Source organism: Hemitrygon akajei, chromosome 18, assembly GCF_048418815.1.
Source record: "Hemitrygon akajei chromosome 18, sHemAka1.3, whole genome shotgun sequence".
NCBI lineage: Eukaryota > Metazoa > Chordata > Chondrichthyes > Myliobatiformes > Dasyatidae > Hemitrygon > Hemitrygon akajei.
This window is the reverse complement of record NC_133141.1, coordinates 11646249-11659634: the sequence shown is the minus strand read 5'-3', so window position 1 is coordinate 11659634 and position 13386 is coordinate 11646249. Positions and strand designations below refer to the sequence as shown.

The 13386-nt window shown below is 42.5% G+C and overlaps 1 protein-coding gene across 5 annotated transcripts in view; it reads right to left on the bottom strand.

Annotated features, from left to right (window-relative positions):
• Positions 1 to 2934: 2934 nt before the first annotated feature.
• The window catches only part of strada (STE20 related adaptor alpha), a 50594-nt gene continuing 40142 nt past the window's right edge, over positions 2935 to 13386 (bottom strand). For 4 of the 5 annotated variants that reach the window (XM_073070796.1, XM_073070795.1, XM_073070798.1 and 1 more), the window contains 3 exons: positions 7463 to 7704; positions 4321 to 4363; positions 2935 to 3586 (listed from right to left, as the gene is read on the bottom strand). In XM_073070796.1, the coding sequence (XP_072926897.1) occupies positions 3434 to 3586; positions 4321 to 4363; positions 7463 to 7704 (438 nt within the window). In that variant the 3' untranslated portion in view covers positions 2935 to 3433. The other variant, XM_073070799.1, reaches the window with a different exon arrangement.

Sequence of the window (13386 nt, the reverse complement as noted above, 5' to 3'; positions counted from 1 at the left end):
TGTATGAAGAGCAAAATGATAAGACGTGAGAGAACAAGACCAATCAAGTGTGACAGTGGAAAAGTGTGTATGGAACCAGAGGAGATAGCAGAGGTACTTAATGAATACTTTGCTTCAGTATTCACTACGGAAAAGGACCTTGGTGATTGTAGGGATGACTTGCAGCGGATTGGAAAGCTGGAGCATATAGATATTAAGGAAGAGGATGTGCTGGAGCTTTCGGAAAGCATCAAGTTGGATAAGTCACCGGGACCAGATGAGATGTACCCCAGGCTACTGTGGGAGGCGAGGGAGGAGATTGCTGAGCCTCTGGCAATAATCTTTGCATCACCAGTGGGGACAGGAGAGGTTCCGGAGGATTGGAGGGTTGTGGATGTTGTTCGACTATTCAAGAAAGGGAGTAGAGATAGCCCAGGAAATTATACACCAGTAAGTCTTAATTCAGTGGTTGGTAAGTTGATGAAGAAGATCCTGAGAGGCAGGATTTATAAACATTTGGAGAGGCATAATATGATTAGGAATAGTCAGCATGGCTTTGTCAAAGGCAGGTCGTGCCTTACGAGCCTGATTGAATTTTTTGAGGATATGACTAAACACATTGATGAAGGTAGAGCAGTAAATTTGGTGTATATGAATTTCAGCAAGGCATTTGATAAGGTACCCCATGCAAGGCTTATTGAGAAAGTAAGGAGGCATGGGATCCAAGGGGACCCTGCTTTGTGTATCCAGAATTGGCTTACCCACAGAAGGCAATGAAGTGGTTGTAGGTGTGTCATATTCTGCATGGAGGTTGGTGACCAGTGATGTGCCTCAGGGATTTGTTCTGGGACGCCTACTCTTCGTGATTTTTATAAATAACCTGGATGAGGAAGTGGAGGAATGGGTTAGTATATTTGCTGATGACACAAAGGTTGGAGGTGTTGTGGATAGTGTGGAGGGCTGTCAGAGGTTACAGCAGGACATTGATAGGATGCAAAACTGGACTGAGAAGTGGCAGATGGAGTTCAACCCAGATAAGTGTGAGGTGGTTCTTTTTGGTAGGTCAAATATGATGGCAAAATATAGTATTAATGGTAAGACACTTGGCGGAGTGGAGGATCAGAGGGATCTTGGGGTCCATGTCCATAGGACACTTAAAGCTGCTGAGCAGGTTGACTCTGTGGTTAAGAAAGCATACGATGCACTGGCCTTCAACCGTGGGATTAAGTTTAAGAGCAGAGAGGTAATGTTACAGCTATAATCGGACCCTGGTCAGACCCCACTTGGAGTACTGTGCTCAATTCTGGTCACCTCACTACAGGAAGGATGTGGAAGCCATGGAAAGGGTGCAGAGATTTACAAGGATGTTGCCTGGATTGGGGAGCATACCTTATGAAAACAGGCTGAGTGAACTTGGCCTTTTCTCCTTGGAGCGACAGAGGACGAGAGGTGACCTGATAGAGGTGTATAAGATGATGAGAGGCATTGATCGTGTGTATAGTCAGAGGCTTTTTCCTAGGGCTGAAATAGCTGCCACAAGAGGACGCAGGCTTAAGGTGCCTGGGAATAGGTACGTAGATGTCAGGGGTAAGTTGTTTTTTTTAAAATGCAGAGTGGTGCGTGCGTAGAATGAGCTGGCAGTGATGGTGGTGGAGGCGGATATGATAGGGTCTTTTAAGAGACTCCTGGCCGGCTGGTGGTGCAATGGCATCAGCACTGGACTCTGGAGCGAAGGCTCCCGAGTTTGAATCCAAGTCGAGCCACCCCCAACATGCTTTCCATCCGTGCCGTGTTGAGTGTAGAGCTAGCCGCTCGGCCTCGTAAAAAAACAAGGGTCGAGTCAGGAACGTTCATACCGTGACCCGGTTAATCCGAAAGACCAATCCTGACACCACGTGCCAGACAAGAATGGCTGACTGTCTGGTGCGACACATTTAAAAAAAAGAGAAATCGAGGGCTATGGTAACCCTGAGTAATTTCTAAAGTACATGTTCGGCACAGCATTGTTGGCCACAGGGTCTGTATTGTTTCCTATGCTTCCTTTGAATCTCTGCCTTCTCACGTTGAACCTCTTGCCCTTTAGGTTGAGACCATGGGAAAAGTCTATTGATCCCATCTATGCCCCTCAATCTCAGAAACCCGCACCTGATCACCTCTTAATTTACGTCTTCATGAGAAAAAACCTGGCCTATTCAGTCTGTGTAGTTAAAGCCCATTCTAGTGAATCACTCTGTACTTGCTTATGCTACCACACCATTCATGCAGCACAGTGAGAACTATACACATTACTTCAAGTGCAGTTTAAATTGTGCTTTGCACAGCTGCTTCTGCACAGTTGTTGTTCTTAGAGCCGGACACTTTGGTTAGGCCAAGACCACGTCTAGTGGCTGACATTGTTCCCTGCAGCTTCCTGGAGTCGTCACATGGCAAAGACCATGCCCACCATGTCTCTGGAATGGATGGAAATCACACTGATTCAGGGAGCAGCTCTTTGATCACTAGGAGGAAGCAGTTGAGGAGGACCTGGGCAATGACCTTCTCTGTGATGACCCCTCTGTGCTTATCAGAATTGAAAATGGTCACAATTACAACATCTCCAAGGTCTCCAGAACATTATTCTCTTCTCAGATATAGAAGATCAGACTATGGTTATAAGATCATAGACTAAACTGAAGTTTTAGCAATGGTCACAGTCAGTAATCACTCGTACTTTTGTGCCCATTTAACTGCTCTTGCTTGATGGTTCTGAAATGCTGTATTAGGTGATGTAATCTGTTGAGTGAGGATGTTCCTTGAACAGATTCTAACCCTTTGAAAACTAACTGTTGGGATCCAACCTCAGTAGCCAGTGAGTCTTGGCTGACCCTAATGGTAGCATCTCACTGGTCAATGTTCAATTGCTTAAGTTATAGAAGCTGTATACATGGTGTAGTACACAAAGATTGCACAACAAAGTAACCAAATGAGAATTTAATATTGATTCCTCTGAATAAATACCAATTCAGGTACAAAGGGATTTCATGTAAGGTAACAAAACAGCAAACTTTTCATGCTCTCAGAGTGATAGGAGAGATGAAGGACAGTATTTCTATCTGCAATGGATTCCACATCAATGTATGTTTTCAAGTGAGCATAATTCTGTCTTTATGGTGGGTTTGAGAACTGTGTCTCTAAATTCATGGAAACCAGAGGAAAGGTGCAGCTGGTACAGTAATAGAACGGCAATGGTTTGATCTGAAATCTCAAGTATTCAAGTAACTCAGTGCAGGTGGTGGTCCCTTATCCACCTGAGCTGGTTTGATGCACACCGTTGTTATTATTCATCTTTTATCAGTGCTACACACCGCTGGATTCCAGCTAATGCCTGTAAATCAGCGAAACTGCCATTTTACATAAAAAATACAAATAAAGACCACTGGCATCAACAGACCCAGTTTCAGCAATGGGTCCACTTTCAGAAGTCCCAGTCTTCCACCTCCAGTTGTTCCAGGCTGGACACGAGCCCTGTCATCCCTTGCAACTCGTGTGAGTGAGCGCCTTCCAGGTCTGTCATAGGAGTGACTGGTCGGAGCAGATCAGGAAGCACCTCCACCACTCGGAGCTTCAGCTTGAAGAATAGAGAATGGAGTCAGTGGTCTGCCACAGTTCCAGCAAATGGGTGGAGTTTAATGATTAGACATCATGGATGGCAGATAACCTGATGAAACTACTTCAGCAAACCCTCCCTCCTTCACACTGAAATCCCTTATTTACCTTACATAGAGGTTTAAATTCAGAAACTGCTGTTGTTTTGACAGAGTCACAGAAGCTAGATTTACTTTTCAGTGTGTTAAAAATAAACACAAGTAGCTGGAGACCCCATTAACCCAGAAAACAGTATCTGTCTAAACGGTAGCTTTCAAGAAGGAGCTAGATAGGTATCTTATGGATAGGGGAATCAAGGGATATGGGGACAAGGCAGGAACCGGGTATTGATAGTAGATGATCAGCCATGATCTCAGAATGACGGTGCAAGCTCGAAGGGCTGAATGGTCTACTTCTGCACCTATTGTCTATTGTCTATAATTACCCATTAAAATAAGAGAACAATTTGTAAGCGTGTCCCAACTCCATCATCTCTCCAACAACCTCTTCATCACCTTCCCTCCTCCAGCCTCCCATTTTACATCCCAAGAAGATACACTGACAGTAGTCCATCAAAATCCCCATTATTACGGCTGAGCCCCCAATAAGCACTAAATAATTAGAACCCTAGGTCTGTGGAGGGAGAGTGAGCGTTGGGATAGGAATAATTGAGGAAGACAGTTTCTTTTACTAATAACCTTGAGGCCATATACATACCTGCTTGACAAATGAATGATTTAGTAATGCACTGGCAGAGGGTCTAAGAAGAATAAAGAGAAGTGTCAGAGGATTGAAGCAAACAGCATCAGTTGTAGCAATATTACAATGGAAGAGCTACACAGTTACATTGATAAAATGGCCCCACAACAATACAGTTGATAAATGTGATGAGTAATGATCACATCAGGTCAAAATGTGCACAACATAACAAGAAGCAGCAGTAAGTCTGCTCTGTCATTCAGTAAAATCGTTGCTGATTTTTGCCTTTCCTGTATTCATCATGTCCCCTCACATAGTCAACTTGCTGATTTACTACTCCCTGGTCCCTGGACAGGTGTAGATACTTTCTTCTGAAGTGTTGCTGCTTTCCCCTCATAGTCCAGAGTGCCACTCAGTTTGGAATAATCAGCAAACTTTAATATATTGTGAGTGTGCCCTCATCTAAATCACTGATACAAGTTGTGAGCAACGGGTGGCCTTAGCACTGACCCGTGTCACACCCACTAGTCACAGCCTCCCAAACATTACCACTTTAATCCTCACCCGTTTTATGAGGAATCTCATCCATCTGATAACCATTCTTCAATCCATGCCACATATTATCCCTATTGTCTAACGTGTATTCTACCTTGTGTGCCGCGCTATCAAAGACCACAGGGACGTCCAAATACATCACCACAGCTGGTTCTTAACTACTCTGCTCAACACAGCCAAGAAATATTCCAACAGATTTCCCTTTCATGTTGGCTCTGACGCGTCATATTATTTTTTCCAAATGCCCTATAACCAATTCCTTAATAAAACCAATATTTTCCTATTTCTGATGTCAGGCTAACACATCTATTCCTTTGCATTTTCTCTCTTTTTCATAAATAGTCTCAGTTATACTGTATTTGCCACCTCCCATCTGTAAGAAACATTTTTGAATCTGTGGAATTTTGGAAGATGACAACCGGTGTACCTATTCCCTCCTGGAAAGTACTGAGGAACAGAAGGACCTTGGTGTGCAAGTCCAAAAATCCTTGAAGGTTACAGCACAGGTAGATACCATGGAGACTCAGCTGGAATACTGCATACAGTTCTGGTCACCACAGTATGAGAAAAATGTAATAGTGCTGGAGAGGATGCAGAGGAGATTCCCCACTATGTTACCTGGGTGGAGTGTTTCAGTATTGAGTGGTTGGGTAGGCTAGGTTTGTTTTCCCTGGAAGTAGAGGAAAACATGATTGAGGTTTATAAGGATACGCAGAAGAGAGACAGGATTGATTGCAGGAAACCTTACCCTTAGAGGTGAACAAGAGGACATAGGTTTAGGGTAAGGGGCAAGAGATTTAGAGGGGATCTATTCTTTAATTGCCAGCAATCACTTGCATTTGTAGTTACTGTGATCTAGTTCTCCAATCTACATAAGCCAACTCATACTTCTGTAGTTTGCTTTAAGATTTAGTCAAATCACTTTTAATCCTTGTATAAAATTTTTATATTATAATCACTGTACCTTAAAGTCTCCCTCTCCCATTGCACCACTTCTAAAATAGACTGTTACCACACTGCAATACACACAAAATGTTGGAGGAACTCAGCAAGCCAGGCAGGGCCTACGGAGGGTAATAAACAGTTTATGTTTCAGGTGAGACCTTTCATCAGGACTTAAGTTACTTCATTACTGCCTTAATATTCTGATGTAGAAAACAGTTCTTTTACAATCTACTTGATACTTAAAATCCTTTCTCTGCATCTCAATAATGAAGCTGCTTAAGCTGCCTCAAGCTTGGGGGGGAGGGGGAAAGAGAGGAGGAGGAATGGCAAATAACAAAGTCAACCCGGAACAACATTGGTCTTGTTAATGGAGAGTGATTGCAGGGAAGTATTGCGGCTCATATACTGGGGATTAGCCAGCTGACAATGATACATTTCAAACTGTGACAAGGCAGGGGCAGTGTAGGTTATTGCCTCAGTCTACTATCAGTTGAGACTAGTCAAACTAGTCAATTTAACAAACCCAGCAGGCTAGGACAATCTGGCTGCACATCATAGCAAGGTTGGCATCTTGTCACTCTGTTACACTAGTCCCACCGACATAAAACTATTACGATCTTTGCATTGGAATTACAGTATTGTGCTAGGGTGCCTAGACTTTTGCACAGTACTGTATTTGTTGAGGTGGACTGGAGAGTGAGTTTTAAAAAAGATCGGGAATGTTGAGGGTGGAGCACCACACCCAGTTCTAAGACACCAGGCAAGGTCCTTTGATTCCAAACAATTGGTCTATTGATCTTTACACAACGTCTTTCTGGTGCTTCCCAATCCCTTTCCTCTCCTTCCCCAACCAGTATTCCCCTCTCCATGTCCCCTTCCGACTCTCAGTCCACAATAGAGACCTATATCAGAATCACCACTCATATAAGGTTATTAATTTTGCTTTTTTAGTGGCAGCAGTACATTGCAATACATAAAATTACTACAGTACTGTGCAGAAGTTTTAGGCACACTCGCAATATACAGGGTTGAAACAAATGGCTTCTCAGCTGTGTTCAAATTCAGTTTAGACTGATGACAGAAATTTCCTCTCTTCTGGTTTCTTTTGCATCACAGGATTCTATTTAGTTTGCTGGGTATTTCTAGATTTCTTTTGAATTTCGTATTTCCAGTAACTACTGAGTTCTGAATCTCACATTTCCAGCATTCAACTCATCCATAACTCTTTCAATGAGAGCAGGCAAATCGGCAAGTCTTTTCTAGCCTCACTCATTCTCTCTCTCTCTCTCATTCTCCATTTTCCTTTGCTCTTTCCACCCTTTCCTGCCATTTTTCCTAATTCTAAGATCATTAACCTGAAATGTTAACTGCTTTCTCATCACAGATGTACCCTGATCTGATGACTATTTTCAACATTTTATTTTTGCTTTTATTTGTGATTGCAAGATGATTGTTAATCAAAGGTGTTTAGCAATGTGGGTGTCTAGAATTATCAACATTTTCAAAGCCTTGAGAACTAAACAGTCTTATTCCATCCCTGTGAATAATTTTCATGCCATGGCATTAGCAGCACAGGATGCTTTTCATATATTGGCTCATTTAGTGAACAACATCCAACCCTGCACTGATCAACAGCAACCCATTTTCATAAAGAACATACCTCTGCTCAGGCTCCCGTTGTAAGCACAACTCCACAAAATTGTGGAAAAGCCTGGAGAAAGTCCTGTTGTATGGATGCTGCACTGGTTCGCCGTTTGTTGTTCGCATGCCACAAGTGGCAGAGCTCTCAACAATGCCCGAATCCACTGCCGATTGGGAGTTTGTCATCATGAGCTCTTCCTCAGGGATTGTTGTAGTGTCCAGTAGGCAGGGCACTGTACCATTCAGTTTCTCCAGCAGCATCTTAAAGAATAGATCAAAGTGAATTAGAACAGTTTTTGTCATCTAAATCCCATGAAAAAGAGTTGTCACTTTACACCCACAATCAAAAAGTTCAAAGTAAATTTATTATCAAAGTATTATACGTTACCATATACCCAATTTCCCTCGGGATCAATAAAGTATGTCTGTCTACTTACTCGAGATTCATTTTCTTACAGGGATTTACAGGAAAAATATTACAATGGAATTTACAAAAAACTATACCTAAACAAAGACTTGACAACCAATGTGCAAAAGATAACAAATTGTGCAAGTAAAAAAATACTGAGAATATGAGTTGTAAAGAGTCCTTGAAGGCGAGTTTGAATTTGAAAGTGTGTCTACGTTTGAAAATGAGTAAAGGTCAGCACTGGAGAAAATACTGACCACAGGAATGGGAGATTGCTTATACATACTAGTCTTCATTTTCTCCCCCCACCCCCACCTTCATGACCACATTATTCCCCACAGTGCAAGGGGCTGTATTTTGGAAGGTCAAAGGCAGGGGGAAAGTATACAGTAAATGGAAGGACTCATTGATGTACAGAGGATCCATAGCTCCCTTAAGGTAGCAACACAAGTAGATAGGGTAGTAAAGAAGGTACATGGAAAGCTTGTCTTCATTAGTTGGGGCACTGAGTATAAAAGCTGGTAAGTCATGTTGAAGCTGAGGACACATCTGGATCATTGTGTGCAGATATATTCACTGCGTTACAGGAAGGATGTAAGGCTTTGGAAAAGTTGTGTGAGAGGTTCACCAGGATGTTGCCTAGATTGGAGAGTATAATATGCAAAGGAAAGGTTGGACAAACTTGGACTGGTATCGCTGGAGCATAGGAATCAAAATCAAATAATATCACTGGCAGATGTTGTGAAATTTGTTGTTTTGTGGTAGCAGTACATTGCAAGATGTAATAATAAAAAACCATGTTACAACAAGAATATAAAAAAAAATTAAATTAGTGGAAGAGAGGAAAAAAAGTGAAGGAGTGTTCATGGGTTCATGTCCATTCAAAAATCTGATGGTTCTAGCCATAACCAATCTCTCAAAGCATTTCATCATAGTAGATGTGAGTGCCACTGGGTGATAGTCGTTGAGGCAGCTCACCCTGCTCTTCTTGGGCACTGGTATTATTGTCACCCTTTTGCAGCAGGTGGGACCTCTGACTGCAGCAGTGAGAGAATGAAGATGTCCTTGAATACTCTCGCCAGTTGGTTGGCACAGCTTTTCAGAGCCCCTCCAGTTACACCATCAAGGCCTGACACTTTGTGAAGGTTCACTTTCATGAAAGATGTTTTGACATTGGCCTCTGAGACAGAGATCACAGGGTCACCAGATGCTGCAGGGATTTGCACAGGCATAGCTTTATTCTCACTGTGCATGTCCCTCTGGTACAGCAATGTTAATCTGAGATCTTCAATTTAATTTTACAGAGACTGTATATTTGCCAGGATCGTTGTGAGTGGGAGTCCAAGGTCTCTGAATTTCAGTCGTACCTGTAGACCCAATTCGCTTTCCCCGCTTCTGTTTTCTTAAACCCAAGTCTGCAGTCTGGGAACTGCCAAATTTTGAATATCGATACATTTTTAAAATGGGTTACAATGATGTTAGTTATCGAAGTACTCATGGCTGGGACTGTGGATATCAGTTGCAGTAGTCCTAAACGGGAATATTTGACAATTCGCAGTGCCATTTATTGGCGTCATCTTAAGGTTGAAGAAAGACCAGATAGAAGCATAGTGGATTCTGGTTAATTGGGACACAGTACATTTATGTCCCATTAAGCGGCTGCCCCAATTAACTGAAGTTTCATGGAAATAGTTAAAAATGTATAAAATAGACAAACTACCATTTAATTGAGTAACAAATTAAGTATTTAAGTGATATACAGAACAAATTAGAATACTAACAATACTGCAGTACCTAATAGATCAAAGTCCATTTATTATCAAAATATGTATACATTATACAACCTTGAGATTTGTCTTCTAACAGGCAGCCACAAAACCCAAAAGAACCCATATAAAAGTCATTTCAGTTCAGGTTCAGTTGCCTCGATGTGCAGAGAGAAATAAAAACACATCACGCCCATAAAAAAAAGTAAAAGAACCTGTAAAACTGTTGAAAACCCAATGTGCAGAGAAAAGAACACATCATTCAAACAATAACTGCAAGCAAATAGCGTTCTGAACTGAAGTCGGCAAAGAAAGTCCCATAGTTCAACACAAAGCCGAGTAAATGTTGTGGAGCAGCAATCTGAAATGGCTCGTCCCTCGCCTCAGGACCTGATATCCTGACTTTTTCAATTTGGTCTGGTTCTTAAATCGACGTCCAAACATCAGGTTAAATTGCCTGGATACGCTCTGGGGCCAGGACCTCGTGATACAGTTTGGCCTTTAGCCGACCTTTCTGATCCAGCACGGCATTTGTCTTCTCCATCCGAAGATCGGGTTCAATCGCCTCATTGTGCTCTGGTACATGGACCCAGCCGCCTCGATTTGGCCTGAAACCAACCTTTACGATTCGGCCCTGCGCTCAAGTCTCCGTCCAAACATCAGGTTCAGCATGGCGCTTAAATCAATCAAACCTTGGGTCTCGGCCACAGGCTGCTGACCCAGTCCTGCCACATCAAATAGCCTTCAAGTCCAAACGGAAGTTACAGACTATTACTTGCGATGATTGCTTGCCAGAAGTGTGATTAACAATGTTTTCCTTGTTTCATTAGCCACCAGACAGAAGCTGCTGAGGTTCACCAGTGCCATCTTAAACCAGACTTCATCCACAGAAGTATTCATCCGCTGTGTATGCTGCCACGTTCTTTTGACTGACTGAACAAAATCACCAGAGACCTAGTGAAGATAATGGACTGGCTTCATACAATGCTTTTGATGATTGCATCCTCCAAATCTTCATTGTAACATTCAAGTGCTTGCGAATGACACTTTTTAAAACCTGTTTGCCGTGACATATGTGAGTGATGATAAAGCTGATTCTGATATGGGTTTCTATTGTGGACTGAGAGTGGGAAGGGGAGAGACGGGAAAAAATGGTTGGGAAAAGGGAAAGGGAGAGGGGAGGGAGTGGAAGCACTGGAGATAAATTCTGTAAAGATCAATAAACTAATTGTTTGGAATCAAGTAACTTTGTCTGGTGTCTCAGGGCTGGGTGTGTCTGCTGTATCTGCAGCCGCAATACCCTCGCCCCTGGCACACCTTCTCTGTCACCTGTCCCAAACCTCTCCCTCATGCTCCACCCTCAACATTACCAACATCCTTTGCTCCCACCATCAAACTCGCTCTCCGCTCCATATTGACAAACATAGTACTGTGTAAAAAGTCTTAGCTGTCCGAGCCATATATGTGTGCCCAAGACTTTTATACAGTACTGTAGATAGGGTAGACAGTCAGTTTTTTCCCCAGTATGGTTATTAAATAATAAAGGCATGTTTAAAGTAAGAGAATGACTGTTTTAAGGAGATTTAAGAGGCAAAGGTTTGTTCTTTTATATAATACAAATGACAGTAGCTACATGCCAATGGAAGAAACGATAGCAACATTTAAACAGATTTAGGCCGATACATGAAGAGGCAGGAATGAGAGGGATGTGAACTTGTGCAGGCAGATTAACATCATGGTTGATGTGGACGTGGTGGACCAAAGAAACTGTTCATGTGCTGTTAGATGTCCTATCCCTAATACAGTGCCATATAAAATTAACTGGTTCATATTTATATCATTTGGATATTCCAATTCTATTTCGATGTTCGGAACATCTTGCTAGAATAATTTGAATATAGAATCAAATGTAAAGGAAAAGGCTATTTGGCTCATTGTATTCAGGCATGGCAAAAGGAGCTATTTTTCCAGATTATTATTCTAGAAGTGCTCATGGATACATTTTTTAAAAAAATGCCAAGAGTTTTGTTTGAGGCAGAGAGTTTCAGATTGCAATAAACCCAACCCAGACTATGGCAGCATTATTGCTGCACTCTAGCCTCTTCCTACATGTTCTTATATGTCAGCTTGACCTTTATTTTTTTCTCCCTCAAACACCTAATTCCCCTTAAATACCTCTGTACAATTTATCTTAACACTCCCCCGATAATGAATTCTATCTTTTCACTGTCCTTTGAGGAATGATTCCAAGGATTAGGGACTTCTTACTTCAGTGGTTGGTAAGTTGATGGTGAAGATCCTGAGAAGCAGGATTTATGAACATTTGAAGAGACATAATATGATTCGGAATAGTCAGCATGGCTTTGTCAAAGGCAGGTCATGCCATACAAGCCTGATTGAATTTTTTGAGGATGTGACTAAACACATTGATGAAGGTAGAGTAGTAGATGTAGTGTAAATGGATTTCAGCAAGGCATTTTCTCAAGGTACCCCATGCAAGGCTAATTGAGAAAGTAAGGAGGCATGGGATCCAAGGGGACCTTGCTTTGTGGATCCAGAATTGGCTTGCCCACAGAAGGCAAAGACTGGTTGTAGACAGGTCATATTCTGCATGGAGGTGGGTAACTAGTGGTGTGCCTCAGGGATCTGTTCTGGGACCCCTACTCTTTGTGATTTTTATAAATGACCTGGATGAGGAAGTGGTGGAGGGATGGGCTGTGGAGGGCTGTCAGAGGTTACAGTGGGACAGTGATAGGTTGCAAAACTGGGCTGAGAAGTGGCAGATGGAGTTCAACCCAGATAAGTGTGAGGTAGTTCATTTTGGTAGGTCAAATATGATGGCAGAATATAGTATTAATGGTAAGACTCTTGGCAGTGTGGAGGATCAGAGGGATCTTGGGGTCCGAGTCCATAGGACACTCAAAGCTGCTGCGCAGGTTGACTCTGTGGTTAAGAAGGCATACGGTGTATTGGCCTTCATCAATCGTGGAATTGAATTTAGGAGCTGAGAGGTAATGTTGCAGTTATATAGGACCCTGGTTAGACCCCACTTGGAGTACTGTGCTCAGTTCTGGTCACCTCACTACAGCAAGGATGTGGAAACCATAGACAGGGTGCAGAGGAGATTTACAAGGACGTTGCCTGGATTAGGGAGCATGCTTTATGAAAACAGGTTGAGTGAACTCGGCCTTTTCTCCTTGGAGCGACGGAGGATGAGAGGTAACCTGATAGAGGTGGAAATGATGGTGAGAGACATTGATTGTACGGATAGTCAGAGGCTTTTTCCCAGGGCTGAAATGGCTAACATGAGAGGGCACAGTTTTAAGGTTCTTAGAAGTAGGTACAGTGGAGATGTCAGGGGCAAGTTGCTGTTGTTGTTGTTTCTTCTTTTTTTTTTTACCCAGAGAGTGGTGAGTGCGTGGAATGGGCTGCCGGTGATGGTGGTGGTGGAGGCAGATACTGCCAGTTAATGGTGGTGGAGGGTCTTTTAAGAGACTCCTGGACAGATACACAAAGGTCAGAAAAATAGAGGGCTATGGGTAACTCTAGGTAATTTCTAAGGTAAGTACACATTCGGCACAACATTGTGGGCCAAAGGGTCTGTATCATGCTGTAGGTTTTCTATGTTTCTATTTTAGTTATGGGGTCTACATGCTGTTCTTTATGGAACAGAGGAGATCGTGAATGGATCTGATTGATGTACTTAAAGCTATGCAGGGCAGATGAGAAAAATTTTTGGAAGTTGAGTTCAAAGACAAAGGAAGCTGA